This window comes from Emydura macquarii, unplaced genomic scaffold (genome assembly GCF_026122565.2).
Source record: "Emydura macquarii macquarii isolate MOO-44397 ecotype Brisbane River unplaced genomic scaffold, CSIRO-AGI_Emac_v2 contig_3296, whole genome shotgun sequence".
Taxonomy (NCBI): domain Eukaryota; kingdom Metazoa; phylum Chordata; order Testudines; family Chelidae; genus Emydura; species Emydura macquarii.
The window spans coordinates 392,364-415,881 of NW_027133433.1; the positions used below are offsets into that span (position 1 = coordinate 392,364).

Below are 23,518 nucleotides of genomic sequence, written 5' to 3' on the forward strand. Positions count from 1 at the left end.
GAAGAGGAGCCACCCTGAGAGCTGTGGAGCCAGCCCATTTCAAAGGACAAAATCGGGTCAGGCTTGCAAGAATGCGGGTGACTGAGAATCGCACCAAATACAGTTGCAGCAGGACAGAGCAAAACCCACAGACTGCCGTGGGTCCTTTCCCTGTCAAAGGGGACAAGAAGAGGAAGGCTGGAGGTTCGGGTCCACAACAGCATCACATCAGCCGGGAGCACCGGTGCGCAGCGGCAGGACCTTGCTCCTCACCCTCGTGCTCCAGTCACCTGGCCAGTGACTGCCCCGAGCACCGAGAGGCTGGTAACTCCGACATCTGGAAGATCCCTGTGTATGTTTGTGTTTCCCTGTGTGTGTGTGTGTGTGTGTGTGAATGAAAGCACCAGTTGAAACACGTCTGTGTAATTGTGGTATTGATCCAGTGTTAGTGCTGTTTTCCTGGTGTCTGCATCATTATTGATGCTGTTTCACTAGGTAAAGCACAATGTCGATGTTGTTCCAGGGTTGATACTTTTCTTTTCTTTGATCCTATTTCCCAAGTTTCTGCGTTCACAATAAACGTGGCTTGTTGCCTTATCCCCTGAAAAGATCCCGACACATTTGTTATTTGGGTAACATCAGTGGGGAGGGTGGGGGCTGGATGGTGACATCTGCCCCCCAACAGATAAAAACTGAAGTGCCATGTCATCTCCAGGGGGGCAGGAATGGGGGTCGGGGGGGGGGTCGGTGCCTGGCTCAGGAATTGACAGGCCTGGGTCCCTCCCCATAGCTCGAGGGCCTGAGCGAGGTGCTGGCGACCTCATCCCCCTCAGTGACACCCCAATATGCATCCCCAGATTCCCCATGACCCCCCAAATCTCCCCAGCCCGGTGACTCTCCCGGCCCTGATCCACCACCCCGGTGCAGCTGGACAAGGGACCCAACGCCATGGCTCAGCTGTAGGCTGGGGCCAGCTGAGCCTGACGGGGGGAGCTCCTCGCCAGGGAGGGGGGAGCTGCGCCCCAGGCGCCCTGCAGAACCCAGGAGTCCTGACACCCAGCGGGGGCTTCCCGATCTGCTGGAGTCACAGCTCCAAGGCCAAGGAGACCGTGGAGACCATCCAGGCTGCGCCAGGCCGGCTGGCGAACTGCCCTGACGCTCCCCAGAGCAGATCCACGCTCGAAGCCTGTTAGAAAGAGCCCGTTCTTCACTCCTCGCCCCCCGGGAGGTACTGACCGTCGGGGAACAAGGCCCCCCTTCGCCCCGGCTGTGTTACACGCAGCGGGCGGAGACTCTCCCGCCAAGGGGATTTTTCCAACCCTTGCAGCCAGCCTGGGCCGACCCCGCATGGCCCCCGGACGCAGGGATCAGGAGCTGCTCCCCACCCCCGGTGGGGATTTCGAGGCTGGCTGCACCCAGGCGCTGGTTCTTTCTATTCCCCTCAGTTTCGTGACTCGGTTTCACTTCCCCAGCGGCCTGGGGAAGCCGCCCGAGCACCAGCCTCCGGTCAGGGCCCAGCTTTGAGCAACCGATGGCCACGGCCCTTCGCGACTCCCTGGGAGGATTTGGAGGACCAAGGCTGTTTTTCTAGGCGAGTGGCCCCGGGTGTCGCTTGTTAACGGCAACCACGGCCCCCCCAGAACTAGCAGGCAGGTGAGGGCACCGGGCGTGACATGCTGGGAATCGTCGGGTGTGGTGCCACCACGCCAGCGCCTGCCTCAGTTTCCCCATGCGCTGCAGGAGGCACAAAAGGGTTAAGTCTGCCCACGGGACAGTGCGGGGGGGAAATGGGCTGGAAGCCGCTGAAATCACCCCCCACCTCGCTGCACGTGCCTGCCGGGCTGTGACAGGGCTGCCACCCGCCAGTGGCCGGGAGGGATCTCATCAGAGATCCTGGCTCCAGGCGGTGCAAGGGGCGGGCAGGGGCCAGGCCACCCCCGGGCGAGCCCAGGAAGTGGCCAATTGTGTCTCAGCGTGTTCAAATCCCGGCTAGAAGAGGCGCTTCAGCCAAAAGGGGGGAAGCCCACGGCTGGTGCCATGCAGCTGCTCTAAGGGGCCTGTCATCTCTATGCATCGCCCCGTGCCTCAGTTTCCCCTGGCTGTAACAGGAGGATAACAACCCACCCTGTCTGTCTTGGCCAGGGAGGTTGGGAGATTTAAAGGTGCAGGAGACCCAGGGGCCGGGAAATCTGGGAAGCTAGACTCTCTGCTGGTGTACGGTTCTGCCTGGCGGGATAGATCCCTGCTAGACGCTGCTCTGGGTACGGATGGCCAGCTAACAGAGCGGGGCCAAGAGCCAGCAGCAGTGGCTCCTGCTTTGGTTCTGGGCCCAGGTGACACCCCCGCTGGTAGCTTCAGTCCCATGGGGATAACAACCTACTACACCTACATCCAATCAGAGCTAGCTCCCATGGGGGGCTGGAAGTGGTGGGGACGGGCAGCCTGGCCCAGCTGGAAGAGCTGGGACACGACACCTGGATTCTCTTCCAACCCCTGACCTCTCGGGATAAGTCTCATCCCCCACGCCTCAGTTTCCCCTCCCACACGGTCTGCCTTGTCTCTTTTGATTGCAAGTTCTTTAAGCCAGGGATTTCTCTCACCTCATGCCCGGGCGTGGCCCGGTGCGCCATGTCACCCCCCACGCCCCCGATCATCCTCTGGGTGCCTGGCAGGCCTCCCTCCCCGACTCTGTGTCTGGATGGCGGTTGGCATGATGGGACGCCCCCCCCCCGATCCCAGCACCGCCCAGCCCGAGGGGGACCCCAATCTCTATCTCAGCTTCTCCATGCTACTGCAAACCAACTCCCGCCCCAGAATTCACACCCTCCGTTCCAGCTGCCACAGAGCCAAAGGGCGGACCCCCTCCAACTTCCGCCGTGGGCAGCCCCGCTTGGAGACACACACACAAGCTGTTGACCAGACACCAGGGGATTGGAAAAAATGTTTAATTACGATGGGAAAGAAGGGGGGGGGGGGAGAGATACTCGATACGCACACCGAGGGGGGTGGGGGTACAACAGAACAGGCGGGGGGGGGGGGACTGGAACGAGGAGATACTTCTTAGCCCATATGCAATTCCAGAGAGAGGCGAGGAGGCGACATCTCTACGACAGAACCACCAGCACTGGCGGCCCCGCTCTGGGGGGGCCCTCGGGGCTGGGAGGAAATCGGGGGGAGTTTCTCCTTCTTTTGGGGAGGGGGAGAAAACAATTGAAAAAAAAACAAAACAAAACAAAACCATTTTGGCCATAAAATATAAACACGCTATGTCGCTAACGGGGCGCGGGCGCCCAGCTCCCCGGCCCGGCCCGGCCCGGCCCGGCCCGGCCCGGCGGCTACCAGAAGTCGCGGCGGTGGTAGGAGTCGGGGTCGCAGTACTTGGTGACGACCACTCTGTTGGCGAACTTGCGGCCGGTGAGGCCCTGCATGGCCTTCTGGCAGTCGAAGACGGAGGTGAACTCCACGAAGATCTGCAGGGGGAGGATCACAGTGCCGGGGGGCAGGGAGATGAGGGTGTGTGGCCAGCAAGGCTGGCTCCGTCCCACCCCCCACCCCAGGAGTCCTGGCTTATGCTAGAGACCACTCGCCTCCCGAAGCCAGGACAGAACCCAGGAGTCCTGGCTCCCAACCCCCCTGCTCTAACCACTAGACCCCACTCCCCTCCCAGAGCCAGGACAGCCCTGACAGAACCCGGAGCCAGGATAGAACCCAGGAGTCCTGGCTCCCAACCCCCTGCTCTAACCACTAGACCCCACTCCCCTCCCAGAGCCAGGACAGAACTCAGGCCCGCCCTGCTCTAACCACTAGACCCCACTCCCCTCCCGGAGCCAGGATAGAACCCAGGAGTCCTGGCTCCCAGCACCCCCCTGCTCTAACCACTAGCCCCCACCCCCCTCCCGGCGTACCTTGCCGCAGCCAGGCACCTCGACGCCGTCGACGGGCCGGGGGATCTCGATGGATTTGACCACGCCGTACTTGCTGCATTCATCGCGCACGTCCTCCACGATCTCTTCGTACTCCTCGTCATCCAGCAGCTCCTCGGGCAGCACCATGTTCATGAGGCACAGCACTTCGGTGGGGTGCCCGCCCATCTGCACCTGCGAGCTCATCAGCCCGGGCACCTGCAGCGTCACCGGGGTCTGGTTTATCGTGCTCTGCGGGGAGAGGGGGGCGGGAGGTTATGGGACCGGTGCGGGGCTCAGCCGCCGGCGCCTGCGGGGAGCGCCCCTGCCTGGGCCGGCCCGCCACACGCTCTTGCTTGCTGCCCCTGCCCTCTGCCCCACACGGTGCCAAAGCACCAAGCCCAGCCTCTGACCCTTCCCCGTAGCTCCCAGCTCTGCCGGGAGGGACTGGCACCCCCATCTTTTGTGGCCTGATCTGATCTTTATTAGAACCACATCGAGCTCCAGAGGCCGGGGTCTGGCGAGGGCTGACGGAGGCCAAAACCCCACCCCGAGGCTCTTCGAGAACCCCAACTCTCGGGGTTGATGGCGGGATGCCGCCTGTGTCTGCCGAGAGCCCCCGCGCCCGCTATCCTTGGGGGAGGAGAAGCAGCAGCAAAGCTCCCTCATCCTCAAATTAGCTCACAGGGGAATCAACTCAGAAGCCCGGTGAGGGTAACAGACGCCCCCCCCGGCCGCAGGCAGGGTCTCCGGTAACGCGTCTGCAGACGGCCCTGGCACCCCGCATAGCTTGCGAGGAAAAGTTCGCTGCTGGGGGAAGAGGGAGGCATTTTTCCTTGCAAAAAGTGCCGCCCGTTCTAGTAGGGCAGGAATTTCTAGACTAGATCAGACCAAAGGACCCAGCTAGTGCAGCCCAACCCAACCTCCCTCCTTCCCAGAGCTGGGAGAGAACCCAGGAGTCCTGGCTCCCAGTCCCCTGCTCTAGCCACTAGACCGGACTCCCCTCCCAGAGCTGGGAGAGAACCCAGGAGACCCGGCTCCCAGCCACCCCCGCACTCACCAGCGTGGCGTTCTTGGCTCCCACGCTAGCCCTCTGCACCAGTAGTTTCTTGTCGCCCAGTTGCATGCCGTTCAACCCGGCGATGGCCTTCGAAATCAGAGGGGAAATGAATCTGGCTGTTCCCAACACCGGAGCGGGCCGCTCTCCCCCGCCCCCCGCAGCCCTCCTGTTGCAATCAGCACAGACGCCAAGGGCGACAGACGGACAGACACACACACGCACGCACACAGCTCTCCTCCGCCCTGGGGTGCCTGGATTACGCGGCAGGCTCATGCGGGGAGCCTGGGAGGGCAGGAACAGCCGCCTCCGACGTCTCTCCCGCCGTCCCCGGGGGCACCGTGTTACCTGTGTCTCTGAAGGCCTCCTGGGCCACGGGTGCGCGGCCAGCTGGGGGGGGGGCGGGGAGGGCCCCGCAGCCAGCCATGGGCGCCCCCCTGCCGAGCCAGCAGGGGGAACCCGACGGACGGCGCAACCTTGCTGCATCTCCCCACGCAGCAGGGGGCGCCTCGGCTGGCCCACGGAAAGACGGGGGAGGCTGTGGGGGACCCAGACGGGCTGGAGACAGGAAGTGGGGGAGGGCGCGGCGCAGGGACCCAGACAGGCTGGGGACAAGTTTGGGACAGGAAGTGGTGAGGGGGGCACCAGCCCCAAAAGACAGGCTGGGGCCAGGAAGCAGGGGGTCCAGACAGGCCGGGGGCCAGGAAGACACAGACTCACACACACACACACACCCCTCTCACAACTCACCCAAGCACAGAGGTCTCGTGCCCAGCATGCACCATTACACCAGCTCTCTCTAAGCCCTCCGGGGGGTGGGGTGGGATGGGGGGGGCAGTTATGAAGTTATGCGCATCTAAAGACCCTCTCTGCGGCAGGATGCCCCTCTCCCGCTAGCGCCGGGGCTGACTTTTTGTGGGGGGCGATTTGAAGGGGCCGGGGGGTGGGGGGACGTTTGGTTGGTTGCTTGGTTTTTTGCTTTTTTTTTTTTTCTTTTGCTTTTTTTTTTTTTTTAAATCCAAAAAAAAAAGACATTAAAATATATATATATACTTGCATTTGAACAACTACCGCTGGGAATGCAGCGCACAGTGGGCCCCTGCTGTTACAGTTCTCTTCCTCCTCCTCCCGCTATAACAAAAAGCACAGCGGGAGAAGAGAAAACACCGTTATATAGAAAGTCCGAAGAGATTTCTATAAGGCTGCAACCGACGCGGGCGGGGGCAAGTCTGGATCGGCGCTGGAGGCAGCTGCTGTTAAGGGACGAGATTTCCCGGCGACAGCGGGATTTGGTGGGGGAGTTTTATTTGGAAGGGGGGGGGGATCTTACCGGCTTGAGTGGGCAGAGAAGAGCTGGGGTCTTCGGATTGGTTTTTGGCAGCTGTTCGGGCTAAGATTGGGGAGAAGGGGGGAAAAAAAGGCGGTGGGGGGGGAGAGAAAACGGAGGCGATCACAGCGATGAGGTGCGGTCTATAGGGGCCCCTAGAGCTGTAAAGGAGAGAAAGGCTGGCGCTCCCTACAGGAGGAGGAAAAAAAAATGTACCTGCTCACGGAGGGGAGAAGGAAAAACCAAACCAAAACAAAAAAAAACAAAAAAAAAAAAGGAAATCACACACACCCCCACGGCTGGCTGGACTGACGGACGCAGGGCCCTCGGAGGGCGGCAGAGCTGCGAGGAGAGGCGGGCAGAGGAGGGGGGAATTGAATGGTACCTGGTCGGTTACGTTGATGTCCACGTACTCGCAGAAGGCATAGCCCTTCGACAGCCCGGTGGCGCTGTCCTTCACCAGGTTGAAGGCCTTCAGGGGCCCGAAGGAAGTCAGCAGCTCCTTCACCTGTGGGGCAGGGAGGGCGGCATGAGGCGGGCAGGGAGCCAGGACTCCTGAGCAACTGTGGGCACGCTGCCACTCCTCCCTGCCTCAGTTTCCCCTCTCACCCTTTGTCTATTTTGCCCAGGAGCTCTTTGGGGCAGGGTTGTCTCTCACTGTGTCCCTGGGCAGCCCCCGGAAAAGAGCCCCCCACTCCCAAGTTTTGATTGGCACCTGGCACGACGCAATGCCTGGCATGACAGGGCCCAATCTGGTTAGCGGGTAAGCACAACCGCAAGACAGGTGCTGAATACCACCACCTCCCGTGATTCAAAGCCCTCCCCGGCCAAGATTTAACACTGTCCCCCCTCCCACTCTGAGCCTGCATCGCCAGGGGCTCCCAGGACAGGTCTGGCTCAAACCAGAGCGGATCAGCATCTAAAGCCGCGATCCATGGGGGGAGAACCCAGCAGGCCAGAGATACTCCCTGGGGAAAAGCCCCTTTCGGCGGGCCAACCGGGGCGAAATGGCCCCAGTTTGTACCCAGGCCCCGTCAGAGGGAGGCGACCTGCTGTCCCGTGTTTACCTGATCGTCGTTCAGGTAGTTGGGCAAACCTCCGATGAAGAGCTTGTGAGCTGAGTCCGGGACCACGGTGGACACCACACCTGCCAGGGGAGAGGCAAGGGAACAGATGGGCTCTGGAGACGAGCCAGGAGATAGCAACGCAGATCCAGCAATGCAGGATCTTGCTTATGTCTCAGGGACAGACGTGCTGCGGGGCCACCTATGCAGTGGGACGGGCGAGTGTCCCTGTACTTAGAGCCCCCCACGCCCCACCCCAGAGGCAGCCGCATCTCCGCGCTGGGCGAGGGGTCCCCGTATAAGCAGCCCCTGCGCCCAACCCCAGAAGGGCCCCAGCCCAGCGCTGGACAAGGGGTTCCCTATAACCAGCCCCCGCGCCCCACGCCAGAGGGACCGCATCTCAGCCCTGGTAGAGGGGTCCCCGGATAAGCAGCCCCAGATGGATTCTGGGATTCAGCAGGATTGTGGGCATCTGATCCTTCCCTCCAATTTCTCCCACCTCCATGATCCTGCCTGGAGGCTGGGATCCCTTCCCAAGCTGCCCCACATCCGGATGGGCACCAGTTTGTCTAGGGAAGGGCTGGACCCCACAGCTGGCCAGGGTAAGTTGGATCTCCACCGCCCTAGTGCGTTCTGGGAAGAGGAGCAGGCCCACTCACGCCTGGTGGCCTCACACCAGGCTGGGGGGGGAGGGAGGGAGCTGCGGCTACGCACCTGGCACATAGACAGATGGGTTCTCGGACATGCCGGGCAGCGGCTGGTAATCGTGGGGGCGGCGGATCTTCAGTGACTGGCCCTGGAAGATGATGCCGTCGAATGCCATGGCCTGGGTGGTCTCGTCCACGGAGCGGAACTGCAGAAGAGTCAGGGGGAGCCGATGAGGGACACAGCCCCAAACGCTTCGGCCCGGCCCTGGGGGGCGCCGAGCGGAACCGCTGCCCCGAATGCCCCCAAGAGTCTCCAAAAATGAGCCAAATCTGACCTCTGGGAGCAGAGCCGGTGCTAGGCATAAGCAGACTAAGTAATTGTTATGGGCCCTGAGCAGCGCAAAGGGGGCCCCCTACTAATTATTGTGTGTTGGGGGGGAGCAAAAATATTCCTATGTAGGGCCCCAGTGAGAGTTGGGTGCACAACACCCCCTACAGGCCACAAACGGAATAACCTGGCCCTGCAGGGAGCGCTGTCCCAGCCCATCCACTAGGAGGTGCCATCACAGCAGTTAACCTGGGCTCTGAGTGGGGTTTTGCCCCCCCCATCAGTCACACAGAAAACCCTCTGACCTGCTGTTTGAAGTCAAGGCTCCCTGACCCAGCTGAGTCAGAACCCAGGCGCGAACCCGCCCACTTTGCAGTGAGGACATGGGCTAAGCCATGCGAGTGCTCAGAGCCCTCCAATGCTTTCCCACAATTCCCCTGCAGGCCAGTCAAGTTCTCCCACGATCGACCAGGACGGAATCCTAGAGCGTCTCTGCACGAAGACCCGAGACATGCACCCAGATACACAGGGGAGCACGGCACCAGCAAGATTGCCGTTCCAGAGGTCCAGCCGAGGGACGTGGCTGCTCACACTTGGGCTAATTTAACCGCAGTAGCCGGCTGATGCCCCAGGACGGGGGATTTACACTACAGCTGGGAGAAAGTTTTCCATCCAAACTGGTTTTCCACAGAGAACTGGGACTTTGGCAAAGCAAAGTTCTGCATGGAAAAGCGCAATTTTTAGACAGAAAATCTGAAAGCCACAAAACCAAAACATTCCTATTTGCCGCCACCACAGTGCTTCATGGGAGCTGTACTTTGCTTGTCTGGAGTCTCTGCTCACCTCTGCAAGCTGGACCCCCCGGCCAGACTTCATCTCCCATGATACACCACAGCCAGGGATGCCCAGGATATACCACCTCCTCACTCCAAGAATCATGGTGCACCATGGGTGTTGTAGTTCTCCTGCCTCAAGCCCCCACCTGCATCTACAGGCTGGGTTCCCTGGCCAGACTACATCAAGGGACTCCCATCATGCACTACCTCCTCTTTCCAAGAGAACAGCCCAGGGTGCATCATGGGAGATAGAGTCCAAACAAGTGGCTCAGGTTGTAGAGAATGGGAGCATGAACTATCCCTGAACTACAACTCCCATGAGGCACTGCAGCAGCCTTTCAGCATTGGAATATTTCAGTTTTCAGCCAAAATATTTTGGTATTCAAATTTTTGCTGAAAAATAGAAAATTTTCAGGGAGGGGAGAGAACCTTTCCCTGCCAGCTCTGGATCACACCCCTTCCTTACACACGGCAGAAGCTCCGTTATCCACACCAAGGTCTCTTCCTCATTCCAAATGTTGAACGGACCCTGGCCTCAGCCCTATCATATGGCAAGGAGTTCCACTGGCTACCCCTGGGGCCCAGCCTCCTGCTCCCCATCACAGGCCCCTTCAGCCAGTAACCCACTGCCATGCTGCCCCATATCAGGCCCCTAAGTGCAGTATGCCACCCTCCCTGCCAGAAGGGGCTAGATCCAGTCCTGCATCCCAGCCCCCGTGGGCAACACCCACCTGTAATGTATTAGGGCCAATGGTGCAATCCCCCTCCTGTCATCACATCTCACACTGGAGCATGGAATCTACTCCCCCTTTCATCGATTTCCAAGTCCAGAAGGTACCACTGGGATCACCTAGGTCTGGCCTAACTGCCCAAGGATCCCCCAGCAACCCAGAGCCTATCATTAAACCAAATTATTAAACAGTCAATGCGTAACCACCTGAGGGGTCACAGGGTTATAAGGAACTGCCAGTATGGACTTGTCAAGAACAAATCATGTCAAACCAGGGTTACTGGCCACCTGGACAGGGGAAAGCGGCAGTAATGATGGATATTGATTTAGTAAAGCTTCTGAAACAGTCTCGAATGACATTCTCATAAGCACACTAGGGAAACGTGGTCCAGATGAAATTCCTATAAGGCGGGCACACGACTGGTTGAAAGACCATATTCAAAGAACAGTTATCGGTGGTACGCTGTCAAATTGAGAGGACGTATCTAGCAGGGTCCCGCAGGGATCAATCCTGGGTCCGGTTCTAGTCAATATTTTCATTAGTGACTTGCATAATGGCATGGAGAATAGGCTCACAGAATCTGCAGATGAGACGGAGCTGGGAGGAGACACCAGCCCTTTGGAGGGCAGGGTCAGAATTCCAAACCACCTTAAACTGAAATCAACCAGACAAAATTCAATACAGACAAGTGCAAAGTTGGCTATTAGGAAAAACTCTCTCACTAGGAGGGTGGCGAAGCACTGGAATGGGTTACCTAGGGAGGTGGTGGAAACTCCATCCTTAGAGGTTTTTTAAGACCTGACTTGACAATGCCCTGGCTGGGATGGTTTAGTTGGGGTTGGTCCTACTTTGAGCAGGGGGTTGGACTAGATACCTCCAGACGTCCCTTCCAACCCTAATCTTCCATGATTCAAAGTACTTCATTAGGAAAGCAAAAGCAAATGCCTGGCTACTAAACGGGGACTAACTGGGGGTCGTGCTGCTGAGAAGGATGTGGGGGCTAGAGTGGATCACAAACTGAATGTGACGCGGTTGCTAAAAAGGCTGATATTCTGGGCTATGTTAACAGCAGGGTCGTAGGTAAAAGACACAGGAGGTCCACTGTCCTGCCCTGCTCAGCACGGGGGGGGTCCCAGCTGGAGGACTGGGTCCAATTCTGGGTGTCACACTTTAGGTAGGATGTGGACAAACTGGAAAGGGTCCAGAGGAGAGCAACAAAAATGATCAAAGGTTTAGAAAATCTGACCTATGAGGAAAGATTTTAAAAAACCAGCCATGTTTAGTCTTGAGAAAAGATGACCAAGGAAGGATGACCTGAGAACAATCTTCAAATAAGTTCAAAGTGGTTATATAGAGGCCGGGGATCATTTGTTCTCCATGTCCACTTAAGGTAGGACAAGTAGTAATAGGCTTAATCTGCAGCAAGGGAGATTTAGGCGAGATATTACAAAAATCTTGCTAAGTCCTCAGGGTAGTTAAGCTCTGGAACAGGCTTCCAAGAGAGGTTATGGAAACCCCACCATTGGAGATTGTTAAGAACAGATTGGACAAACTTCAGGATGGTCTTGGTTTACTTGGTCCCGCCTTAGTGGAGGGGGCTGAATTTAATGATCTCTCGAGATCTTTCTATGATTCTGTAACTTCTGGGGGAGCTTGAGAGATCCTTTTCGAAGGAGAATCCAGTCTAAATTTCAACGCTCTGAGAGACGGAGAACCCACCCTGACATTTTCTTCCTGGGAAAAATCTGCCCCTGAATTTGTCCCTTCATTTTCTGGCCGTCGGATCTGGTCCTGCCTCTTTCTCCTAGACTGAAGAGTCCTCTGCCAGAAGAAATCTCCTCCCCATGGAGTTGTTTGCAGCCAAAGACCAATTTACTTTTTAACTATCTCCAGGGGGGGCTAAATAGATACAGTTTCTTAAGTCTCGCTACAAGGCAGGTTTCCCAGCCCTCCTATCCTTCTTGTAGCTCTTTTTCTGAACCCTTTTAATTTGATCAATATCTTTTATCAAGTGGGGACACCAGAAGACACACGGGATCAAATACTGCTCTCGCTAATACAGAAGTGAGTCATATTTCTAAGGCCAGAGGTGATCATCTAGTATCTAGACCTCCTGCATAATACAGGCCAGAGAATGTTCCCCGCATAATTCCTGTTTGAACCACAGCAGATCTTTTCGAAAAACATCCAGCATGGGTCAAAAAGTTGCTGGTGGTAGAAATTCCACCTTGGCCCTTGGCAGTTTGTACCAGTGGTGAATTCTCCTCACTGTTAAAAATGTACACCTTATTTCCAGTCTGAATTTGTCTAGCTTCAACTTGCAGATGTTGGATCGTGTTAGATCTTCTCTGCTAGACTGAAGAGCCCACGATCAAATTTCTGTTCCCCATCTAGGTACTGACAGACTGGATCAATTCACCCCTTAACCTTCTAAGCAGGCTGAGCTCCGGGAATCTCTCACTATAAGGAATTTTTTTCAGTCCTTGAATCGTTCTTGTGGCTTTTCTCTGAATGCTCTCAAATTTATCAACATCCTTCTGGAATTGTGGACAGCGGACTCGGACAATTATTATTTATTAGGTGTATCGTGGTTGCGCCTAGGAGTCCCAGTCACGGCCCAGGACCTCATCATGTCAGGCGCTGTACAGACAGAACGAAAAGCTGACTCACCTCCAGGAAAGCAAAATTCTTGTCCTGATTGATCTGCACAGCCAAGACAGGGTTGCCAGGGGCTTGGGTCAGCCCGCCGAGGCGCATCTGAGCATTAAAGAAATCCATCATGGCCTCCTACAGAGAGAGAAATGGGAAGGGCGTGATGTAGGCCAGCGCGGCAGCTGGGCCCGGAATTTCAAATAGATAGCAAAGAGCAGGTTGGAAAGCTGGAACAGCCTACTTGCCTTGCATGATGGTAGCAAACTTTTGTGCTACGAGGGATTTCAGCCCCACAATTTTCACTTTAAAAAGAAATGGAAACAACTTTTTGATCTTGGTTTTTTGGTTGAGCAAGAGTCAAATTCAAATTAAAAAAAAATCAGAAAGAAAGCACTAACGCTATCTGAAGGGGTCGGGATCTGGTCCCGGTGGTCACCAGGCAGGACAAATTTTAAAAAGGGCTTGAGAGACACTTGAGTGGAGAAGGTTAAAACCACAGCAGTGCTCCTGTTAGCGTCCAGGAATGAAAAGAGTAAATGACGGAGACCCAATGCACCTGCTCACAGGGCTAAGTAGCGAAACCCGTTCGCATGTGTGATGGGGATACAGACCGAGACCTGAGTCCACTTGGGACACCAGCAGTTATCAATTCCCAACATCATTCACGGACACAGTCCCAGTTTCGTTCCTGGCAGTTCCCACCCTATACACCCCCTGACCCCCTCTGCTTTCCGCTCGGGGACTGAGCTTTCCAAGAGGTTAGAATGCAGCTGACAGATCGCTATACCCTTCCGCCACCTAGATCAGGCGGTCGGCCCCAGTGAGATGCTACGTTTAATGTTTGACCTGAAGCTGCCTATGTGTTTAGCCGCTGAGTGTCAACCTCGCTCCGTGGATTTCAGCTCTCCTTTGATGCCAGCGCTGCCCTGTTTTGGAGAGAAAAGTTATATCCTCCGGAGCTCCTCGACGGGTCCCAGACAGAGAGAGTGCGGGCGACACACAGACAAGAGAGAGCGGCAGCTGGGCTGCCAAAGTCACCAGTACCTCAGTGATGCCAAAGGGGATATTTCCAACGTAGAGACGCCGGGCTTGTCGGGTCATCTGGCTGCCGACCACCGGGACCGGGGTGGGGGTCACGGCCAATCCATCGGGGGTCATGGTTGGGAGGAGAGCTGTTGCTGGAATCTGACCCGCGGCTAGGAGAGAGAAATACCAATCCACACGTTCAAAAACCGATTCCCGCCCCCTGCCCCCGTGCCGATGGGGATCGGGGAGACGGGGGAAGACAGAGAGAGAGAGAGAGACTGGGGAACGTCACATGGGGGGGAAGCTAGAGGGCCGGGGCGGTCAGTAGAGGCCTGCTCCCTACTCGGACAGACAGCACCAGGCGGGATAGATACCTTGCATGGCTTTGTACTGCATGGGGGTGATATGCTCGAACCCAGGGGGTGGCACGTCCCAGTACTTGCGGATCTTCTTCTTCTTCTCATGCCGGGGGGAACGGCTGTCAAGAGAGGGGAGAAAGTCACAGGTCAGCAAAGGCAAGGTTTGCGCAGGGCCGGGCTAGGGCGTCAGCTTCTGCACCCACAACAGTGCTTTGATCCAGCCCCGGCCAGGATCACAGCTCAGGATTTAGGGGTGTGAACGGGAGGGGGAGAGTTCCCAGCCCGCTAGGCCCTCCCCCCTTTTTCAGCCAATCCTGACAGTGGCTTGAGGCAAGAGCTGAGCGCCTGGGCCAGCAGGGTGCTGGGAACAACCATGCTCTCCCGCTTCCGACACAGAACCCCTCCACATCGGGGTAAGTCCCTCCATCCCATGCCTCAGTTTCCCCACATGTGAAACAAGGATAATGGCACTCACCTCAGGGGGCCTGCGAGATTTAGAGGTGATCTGCAGAGGGGAGGAAAAAAATACAAAAAACAGGTTTGTGCCTTTCCTGCTTCCGTCAGGTTCCCTAGAAACTCTATGGGTGGCAACGCACCCTCCACACAGCTCAACCAAGGGAGGATTAGGGGGATAAACCCCCTCACCAGGATTACGTGGCTGTGTCATCCCACCCCAAACCCACAAGGATTTCAGGCCACGTTACAGGGCCATTTCCACCTCTTACAGGCTTTTTAAAGAGCTCTCCTCTGGAAGGCCCCCGGGGAGATTAGAGTCCAGGGGCAGAGGAGAGCTTCGGCTGGAGATAATAGCGGGGGGCGGAGGGCACCATTACACAGCTCCTGGGGCATTAACATCGGCTGCATGGTAACCTGATCAGAACCGGGCAGGGCGACGCTTTCCTGCTCTTGCTGAGCCTCTCTGTGTCACGGCCCCGGCCTGTCACCCACCGAAGGGAAAGGGCTCTGCGGCAGCACACGAGGGGCTGCAGGACACCAGCCGATGCCGCCTGGACACCTAGCACGCTGGTACCCTGGACCCCCAAAGTCCCTGGCAGAGGGGGGTTAAGCCCAGAGCATTCCCCAGAGACTGGCCAGCATGATCCTCCCACCGTTAGAGGGGAGGAGAGAGACAGAGAGAGGTAAAGGGACTTACTTTCCCCTCCACACAAGCGCAGGTCACAGAACAAGTTTCTGCAGAGCCAGGAACAGAATCCAGGAGAGCCCAGGCTCTAACTCACTACGCTCCAGTCCCCTCCCAGAGCCATGGATAGAACCCAGGAGTCCTGGTTCCCAGCCCCCCTGCTCTCTTCCGAAAGCTGGTGCTTGGAGCCAGCCAATCCCTCTCTGGCACCTCGAACCAGCCACGGCGCTGGTGAGGATGGGGGGGAGCGGAGGGAGTGAATGAAAAGGTTCCTGGTGCCTGGCCCACTCCTCCCTACCTGCGTCGCCTGCGGTCCCGCGAGACACTGCGCTGGTCTCTGTTGCGCCTCTCCCGGCTCCGGCTGCGGCGCTTCCGTTCGCGGCTCCGCGAGCGGCTATGGCTGCGCTTCCGATGACGGTTCTCCTTGTCACGCTCTGTGGGGGGAAAGGCGGGTGGGTTAGCAGGGGACACACGAGACCCCCCCAAGATAGCTCAGTTACTGATCTCCTCAACGGGGGGGGCCCGGGCCTCTCCCGGCTCTGACAGCAGCCGCGGGTCCAGTTGAAACGGCAGACGGCAGTTTGCCGGATGCGGCCCACGGGGGACTACAGCTTCCAGCATGCAACGCTTCATCCCCGTCCCGGAGGTGCAGCTGGCAGATTTCGGCTCCTACCATGCCATGCTGCACGGCATGCTGGGAGTTGTAGTCGGGGGGGAGGGGGGACTGCACTTCCACACTTTGCCTTGTGATGGAGTGGCTCAAGTCCCAGGAGGGAAGCTGCCCAGCCAGAGGGTTTCTGTCCAAGGAAGGTGGCCCCATCCCCACCTACAAAGCCTGGACGGGCAACACAAGATGCTAGCGATCTGACCCCCGGACTGTTCTGCCTCAAAACCAGCCACGGCTCTGCTGTTGACCTGTGGTGTTTCTCCTGTCAATGGCGGTGCCTCTATATCAGAGCAGCTCCACCTCTCTAAGCCCCAGATTCAGCCCCCCGCTCTCTGGGGCTCCCCCTGGAACGCAACCTTCGGCCTGATTTTAGGAAGCATGGAGCACCTGCCAACCCCATCTCAGCCAACAGGAGCCACGTGTGCTGGGCATCCTTGGGCCGGTGAATCAGGTCACCGGGTTTTTAATAGGCTCTTCTACTAGAGAAGCTACGCTCCAAGGAGGAATTTTTAAAAGGGTTTACGGTAAAGAACAAGACATTACTCAAATATACCAGCTGAGGGCTCCTGGGGTATCATGGGAGCCCGCCGCCTGCCCCATAGCTCCCCAGACTTCCTCAGCCCCCTCCATAGCTTCCCAGTCACCCCCATAGCTCTCCTCTGGCCCCCCATAGCACCTATTCCCCCAGCCGCTTTCTTTCCCATGTGTGCCCTAACTTCTCAGCCTCCCCCCCCGCCCTCCCCATAGCTCCCCTTCATCTAGACCCTCACCTGCCCCATATCTTCCCAGGTCTTCATAGCTCCCCTTCCTCCAACCCTCTCTGTCTTCCCACCTGCCCTTTAGCTTCTCAGCCCTCCCTTCCCCATAGCTCCCATTCCCCGTGCCTCAGTTTCCCTCAACAAAGGTGGGAGGTGCCTTCACCACCAGGGCTTTGATTCTCAGGTGCCCCTGCCAACCCCCCAGCACCCCAATCTCAGCTGCGCTGGTCCTGAACCCCACCTTCCCTCAGGGCCCAAGGACTCCGCAGGCTGCAGTTTTACACGAGAAATAGTCTGAGCTGGGAGGGGAGGGAGGCCAAACTCCAGAGCGGAGCAGGTGCTGGCCAAGAGCCCACAGCTGTGCTGGGAGGGAAAACAAAAGCCAGTGTCATGGGCTGGGCCGTACAAAGCCTCATTTGTGATCCTGCCACAGGCGCTACAGCAGGGGGGCTAGATTTCTCAGTGGGGGCAGGGGAGATGAGCATCCAGAAATCTGGGACTACACAGGACAGGCAGCGGAGTGTGAATAGCCCCAATCCTAACCCTGGGAGCAGCCAGGCCTAGTGGTTTGGGCACTGGCTTGGGACAATCCCTGCTCCCACGTGCGGGTTTCCAGCCCGAGAGGGGAGGGCTGGCCCCACAGTTAGAGTGCCAGCCAAGATCCCAGTTCAATTCCCTGCTCTGCCACACACCGCCTGTGAGATCTTGGTTCAGTCACTTAACCACTCCGTGCCTCAGTTTCCCCAGCTATGCAATGCGGATAACAGCTCAGCACTGCCACATGAGGGTGTTGGGAGGGTAAACAGACTAAAGACTGCAAAGTGCACGAGATCCACTGATGAATGAATAGGCAATACACTGATGAACTCCGGGAAGCCAGATCTTCTGGGTTTGAATCCCATCTCTAGAACCAACAGGGGCAAGCCCCTGGACCATCGACACCCCGTGTACAAAGCCGGGAGAATAGCTGAATGGTTAAGCACCTTAACTATTCAGCCCCCACACCCCTGGATCCCAGACAGGACAAGTTTATTTGATGTCTGTGCATTGCCGGGGGGGGAATGGACTTTGATTCGCAAATCTCGCAGCACGCAGTCCTCATTGAAGTGGATGATTACACAGCTCGTACAGATCCTCCCCCACCAAAGTGGGGGGGGGGGTGTCATTTTCAGAGAAACCCTTGCACGGGTCTGTCTTTAGATTTGAGCGATCTCAGTGCCCATTTTTAGAGGTTTCATGATCACACTCAGTAATCGCTGCACTCAAGGAGCTATTTCACTGCCTTTTCCAGAGGGGGGTTATCCATGTGGTTTGATCTTGGGTAATTCAGCCAGTCTTGTGGCAAGTCCGGGGATGGGGGACGACGACACATCCGGACTCCAGTGTTATGCAAACAACCTTGTCTGGTAATTACCCAGCCCCCATGACCCGTGGTAACTGAGCCCCCCATGGTCCTTGCTATATTTCTCTTCCCAACTCCCGTGTGCTATTGTCTCCATTTTCCAGACCATTCCCCAACTAGCGCGTCTCATCTGGAGATCTCAAAGCACTTCAAAAAGGAAGTTGGTAGCATTAGCTACTGATGGGGAAACTGAGGCACCCAGACACAAGGTGACTTCCCCCAAGATGACAAAGGGAGTCTGCGGCCAAGCAAAGAATTGAATACGGATCCCCTAAGCACTCCATCACCCTTACATGACTCAGCATCTCATCCTCGCTCCCCCAACCATGTCACAGCCCTATAGCTGCCGACTGTCAACTCTGAAAATCATGCTCTAAGACCACAGCAGGACAGTTTGGGCAGGGGTTGATTTTTCCATCACAGACAGTGCCTAGCGTCACCCGGACAGGCATATACTGGTTTGGAAATATTCCATTTTTATGGGTAAATGTCAGTAAATGCCAATTGACCCCCCCCACAGACACACCCTCCCCACACACCGATGAAAAAAATATTTCATCAATGATAAATCGGCATTTACAGATTGGCAAAGTAAGAAAAAGGCTGCTTAAGAATATACAGCCCCACCTCAATGCGTATCAAACACGTGGTAACGGTGGCCTTAAATCATTGTCTGACCCACCCAGAACTTGACACAACCGTGAAAATTTAAATCAATAAAAATCTTTTAAAATGTTTACATCCCCTAAATTCATGCAACTGTGAAAATTTAGACACAGAAAAGGTTTGCATCCTCTACTTTCAAGCCACTGAACATTTAGAGAGAAAAAAATGGTTAAAACCCCCATCATTTTGCACTCCTGTGAAAATTTAAGTCAGCAAACAGGAGAAAAAAAATGGTTAACACCCCGGAATTTTTGCACAACTGTGAAAATTTAAATAAATAGAAAAAATGCTTTAAAATAATCAATATTATCCATTCAAATGATTAAAAAACAAGACCTAAATTCTGCCAAGCTGAGGAATATAACACACCACAGGTTTGAGGGCTTATTTAGAAAAGCTTTACGCTTTTAATAGTATCCTGGCTTTAACGGTTTGGGAGCCACCCTCTGCTGCGCTCCAAGACTATCTTTTTGCTGTTTTTATACAAGATCAGCTTAAAGGGATGGAGTTGGAATCTATTCCAGCTTCACCCCAGAGCGGGGCCATCCCCATGTGCTGCCTTCCCCACGTCCTCCCTTCCAGACACAAGGGAGATGATCAATCATGCAGGGAAGCAAAGGATTTTAACCCTTTCAGGTCCTGGGCCAGCGAAACACCCACCACCAGCGAGAGGAGGGGTTTTCCCAAAGAGATCAAGCCACTGCCACCCCCGCCCCTCCACGTTGTAAGGGGGCAATGTGAATCTCATGCCTGTTACATGTGCCATTGGCTGCCATCACCACAGCATCCAAGTGCTGGGTAGGGACATTAGGCCTGTCCTGCCCCCCAAAGTGCCCCTTATTTGTCAGGAGATGTTGGTCTCCTGCCCCAAAGGGGTGAGACGGGGGCCTCCCTTTCTCCCCAGTCCCAGGGGCCTGAGTCTGCTGGGGATGGGCGTGTTCCTGCCCTTCTCTTCCTCCACCCCCCAGAGTCCCTGGGGGAGGGGAGCACGCCCACATGTTTCACCTTCTCCCCCCAACCTGCTAAGGTTAATAATGGAGCTCAGTGTCTCAGCCAGAGGGGTCGCTATAGGGTGGAGAGGGTCAGGCAGGGGAAGCAGGGGTTGGCTGGGGAGATGCCAAGGGGCTGGCAGAAGGGGTGCAGGGCAGGCAATGAGGGGCAAAGGGAGGGCTGGTGGGTTGGGGAATTCAGGGTCAGGATGTGGGGACGGGGGAGGCTATGGGGCAGGTGCTCAGGGAGTGGCCAGGGAGCTCTGGGCACTGGGAACAGGAGTTTGGGGGCAGGCCATGCCATGGTGTGAGCAGGCGGTCCCTGGCAGGGGAAAGAGGCAGTGGAGAGGGATGGAGACACTGGGGGCACATAGGAGTATGGCAGTGGGGGGATACGTCAGGCAGGCACTTGGGTTGGAGGGTGCTGGCTGGAAGGGGACTATGGGGCAGGCTGTGGAAAGGGGAGCTTGAGACATGGCCCTTAGGAGGGTGTCAGGACTAGGGGAACCAGAGCTATAAGGCTGGCTCAGGAGCAGGCAGGGGGTGGTCTATGGGACAGGGGAGCTACAGGGCTAAGTGGCTATGGAGCAGGGGATCTATGGGGGTGCGTGGGGGGCAGGAGAGCGATAGAGCAGGCTGGGAGGCAGGTGGGAGGGGATAGGGGACATATGTGGGGCAGGCAAGAAGAAGCTAGCTAGAAGGCCTACAGGGCAGTGGAATTAGCGGCTGGCTAGGAGCCTATAGGGTAGGGATGGGGCTGGCCCAAGGACTATGGCATTGGGGGTCCATGGGGCGGGCAGGGAACCTAGCTGGACCATCTATAGGACTGAATGGGGGGGGGGGGGGAGAATTGGATCCTCGGAGCAAGCTTGGGGGCGCTATGGGGCGGAGGATTCATGGAGCAGGAGGGAGGGACTATGGGGCAGGGAAATCCGTTGGGCAGGCTCGGTAGGGAGCTGTGGGGTGGGGGGAACCGTGGGGCACGCTCTGGGGGAGCTATAGGGCGGGGGAGGAACCGTGGGGCACGCTCTGGGGCGGGGGGGCGAACCGTGGGGCGCGCTCTGGGGCGGGGGGGCGAACCGTGGGGCGCGCTCGGGGGGCGAACCGTGGGGCGCGCTCGGGGGGGCGAACCGTGGGGCGCGCTCGGGGGGGGCGAACCGTGGGGCGCGCTCGGGGGGGGCGAACCGTGGGGCGCGCTCGGGGGGGGCGAACCGTGGGGGGCGCGCTCGGGGGGGCGAACCGTGGGGCGCGCTCGGGGGGGCGAACCGTGGGGCGCGCTCGGTGGGCCGACCCGACGGGCGCGCTCGGGGGGGCCATGGGGCGGGGGGGCGAACCGTGGGGCGCGCTCGGGGGGCGAACCGTGGGGCGCGCTCGGGGGGAGCCATGGGGCGCGGGGGGCGAATGGGGCCGTCGGGGGGGGCGCGCTCGGGGGGGAGCCATGGGGCGGGGGGCGAACCGTGGGGCGCGCTCGGGGGGAGCCATGGGGCGGGGGGGGCGAACCGTGGGGCGCGCTCGGGGGGAGCCATGGGGCGGGGGGGCGAACCGTGGGGCGCCCTCGGGGGGAGCCATGGGGCGGGGGGGCGAACCGTGGGGCGCGCTCGGGGGAGCTATGGGGCGGGGGGGCGAACCGTGGGGCGCGCTCGGGGGGAGCTATGGGGCGGGGGGGCGAACCGTGGGGCGCGCTCGGGGGGAGCCAACCGTGGGGCGCGCTCGGGGGGAGCCATGGCCCGCGGGGGCGAACCGTGGGGCGCGCTCGGGGGGAGCGGTGGGGCGGGGGGGCGAACCGTGGGGCGCGCTCGGGGGGAGCTATGGGGCGGACGTGGGGGCGCTCGGGGGGACCTATGGGGCGGACGGGCGGGAAGCCCCCCCCCCACGCACGCTGTGGGCCAGGCCCAGTCGAGGCTTGGAGGCCCGGTTCCGGCTTCACCCGCTTCCCCCCGGCCCGCTTTCGGCCCGGTCCCGACCCAGCGCCGCGCCGCCCCGCCCCCACCTTGCTTGTTCTCGTTGAGCTGCCGCTCGAACTCGTCGAAGTCGGACATCGCGGCGCCCGCCTCGCTCCCGCACAGGCCGCGGCGCCTCCCGCTCGGCCACTTCCGTTCCACGCTCGGGGATCTCCGCCGCCGCTCGGCCACTTCCGCCCCGCGCTCGGAGATCTCCGCCACCGCTCGGCCACTTCCGCCCCGCGCTCGGGGATCTCCGCCGCTGCTCGGCCGCCCCAGCGTCCCGCTCGTCGACCTCCGGATGCACGCGAGGATCTCCGGACTCCGCTTCCCGGAGGCTCCGCCCACCCCGGGGTCGCGGCTTCGGGTCTTTCCGCCTGCTCTTCGGTTCCTCCCTTCCCCCCCGTCCCTTCGTGACACAGATTCGGCTATTTGCGGAGACGGGGAAGCAGGTTTCGGCTCTTTCCGCCTCTCCGGGGCTGTCCTCGGCGGCTCGGCTAGGCGAAAGAACTCCGAGGAGAGAGCGCGGAATTCGGGGGCGGGGCCAGAAAGGGAGCACTTCCGGGTGGGGCCGGAAATGGCGTATTGGGGGCAAAGGGCAGCCCTCCCAGCCCCATAAGTCCCCTAAAACTTTCCTAGCGCTGCCCTCCACTCGCTACTGTGCCCTCCACTGCCCCACACCTGCCCCCACAATTTCCCTTTAGCCACCCCAGTCCCTACTAAACCCCACAGAGCCATCCCATAAACCCCTACTGTGCCCCACTACCAGACCCCCTGCCCTACAGCCACCCCATAGCCCCCTCCTGTGCCCCACTTCCAGACATCCTGCCACCCCCCCCCCAGAGATCCCGTGCCCTACAGCTTCCCCCTAGCCCCCACTGAGCCCCACAACTCTCCCCCAGACCCCTGGCCCCATAGCTCCCCACTGAGCCCAACTGTCCTATAGCCCCCACTGAGCCCACGACCATCCCATAGCCCCCCAGAGCCAACACTGAGCCCCCCAACTACTCCGATAATCCCCACTGAGCTCCACATCCACCCTCATTACCCCCCAACTACCCCCGGAAGCCCTCACTGAGATGAACACCCCCCCACACACACACAGTCCCCCAGACACGGAGTGAGGCACTCCCTGCTCTGAAGCTCTTACAAGTCGAAAGAGACAAATGAGGGGAAACTGAGGCACAGAGGGGGCAGTGACTCGCCCATGGTCACCCAGCAGGCCAGTGGCAGAGCCGAGTGTCCGATTCTCTGCCCTCTGCTGCCTCGGGCCCAGTTCTGTGCTTGGAGGATACGGTTCTGTGTATCTGCTTCGGCGTTGATGAGGGAGGCGTGGGGTAGATTTACCTATGTATTTACCCTCACTAGCCCTTTGTCCTCCCAGTTCTAGCCAGCCCTCCCCAGTGGTGCCTCTTGACACCCCCCCCCCGAACTCTTGCCCTCCCCCATCCAGCCAACCTCTACCCCCACTTGGGCCCTTTGATCCCCCAACTCTATCCTGCCTCCCCACCACCAGGCCCCATGCCTCCCAACTCTATCAAGCCTGCTTCAGCCATGCACCTTGCTCCCCCAACTAAATCCAGCCTCTCACTTTAGGGACAGTCCAGGGGGCTGGAGAACTCCCCTAGGGTGAGTGAGGGGGCGGGTTCCTGAGCTCATGGGGGGATTCCGGACCATGGCACAGAAAGGGGCAGGAGGGTGGGGTGTTCCTGGTCAGGGCTTATTGGGGCTCAGCTGGACCCTGGGTGTTTATAGCTTCGGTTCATCTTCGCTCCACCTGCTTTCAGCCAGCTTCTCTCCCTCCTGCTCCAGTGGGACCCCCACGCAGGGAGGGTGGGCCAATAGCATCCCTTAGGGACAGACAATCAGACCAATGCGCCCATCTAGCCCAGTATTGTGCCTGCTTTGCACAAGATTAGACCCACAGGCCCTCTCTGCACCAGGCAAGAGGTTCCCCATAAAAACACACCCCACCCCAGAGGGGCCACATCTTTGCACCGCGTGAGGGATCCCTGTATAACCAGCCCCTGTGCACTTCCCTGGATGG

At 58.5% G+C, this 23,518-nt stretch overlaps 1 protein-coding gene across 3 annotated transcripts; it reads right to left on the bottom strand.

The window, feature by feature from the left end:
- Nucleotides 1-2,908: 2,908 nt before the first annotated feature.
- Nucleotides 2,909-22,006, bottom strand: U2AF2 (U2 small nuclear RNA auxiliary factor 2). Of its 3 annotated transcripts, XM_067532750.1 has the most exons (13): nucleotides 21,522-22,006; nucleotides 15,348-15,483; nucleotides 14,384-14,413; nucleotides 13,924-14,027; nucleotides 13,568-13,719; nucleotides 12,542-12,658; nucleotides 8,044-8,182; nucleotides 7,333-7,412; nucleotides 6,651-6,773; nucleotides 6,269-6,328; nucleotides 4,942-5,028; nucleotides 3,885-4,133; nucleotides 2,909-3,449 (listed from the first exon to the last, which is right to left on the bottom strand). In XM_067532750.1, the coding sequence occupies exons 1-13, from the start codon at nucleotides 21,568-21,570 to the stop codon at nucleotides 3,315-3,317; spliced, it is 1,461 nt and encodes a 486-aa protein (XP_067388851.1). In that variant the 5' UTR covers nucleotides 21,571-22,006; the 3' UTR covers nucleotides 2,909-3,314. The 3 variants fall into 3 exon arrangements, with proteins under 3 accessions (XP_067388851.1, XP_067388853.1, XP_067388852.1); XM_067532752.1 differs by lacking the exon at nucleotides 6,269-6,328 and having other exon boundaries at nucleotides 21,522-22,005; XM_067532751.1 differs by lacking the exon at nucleotides 6,269-6,328 and having other exon boundaries at nucleotides 4,942-5,037; nucleotides 21,522-22,005.
- Nucleotides 22,007-23,518: the final 1,512 nt, after the last annotated feature.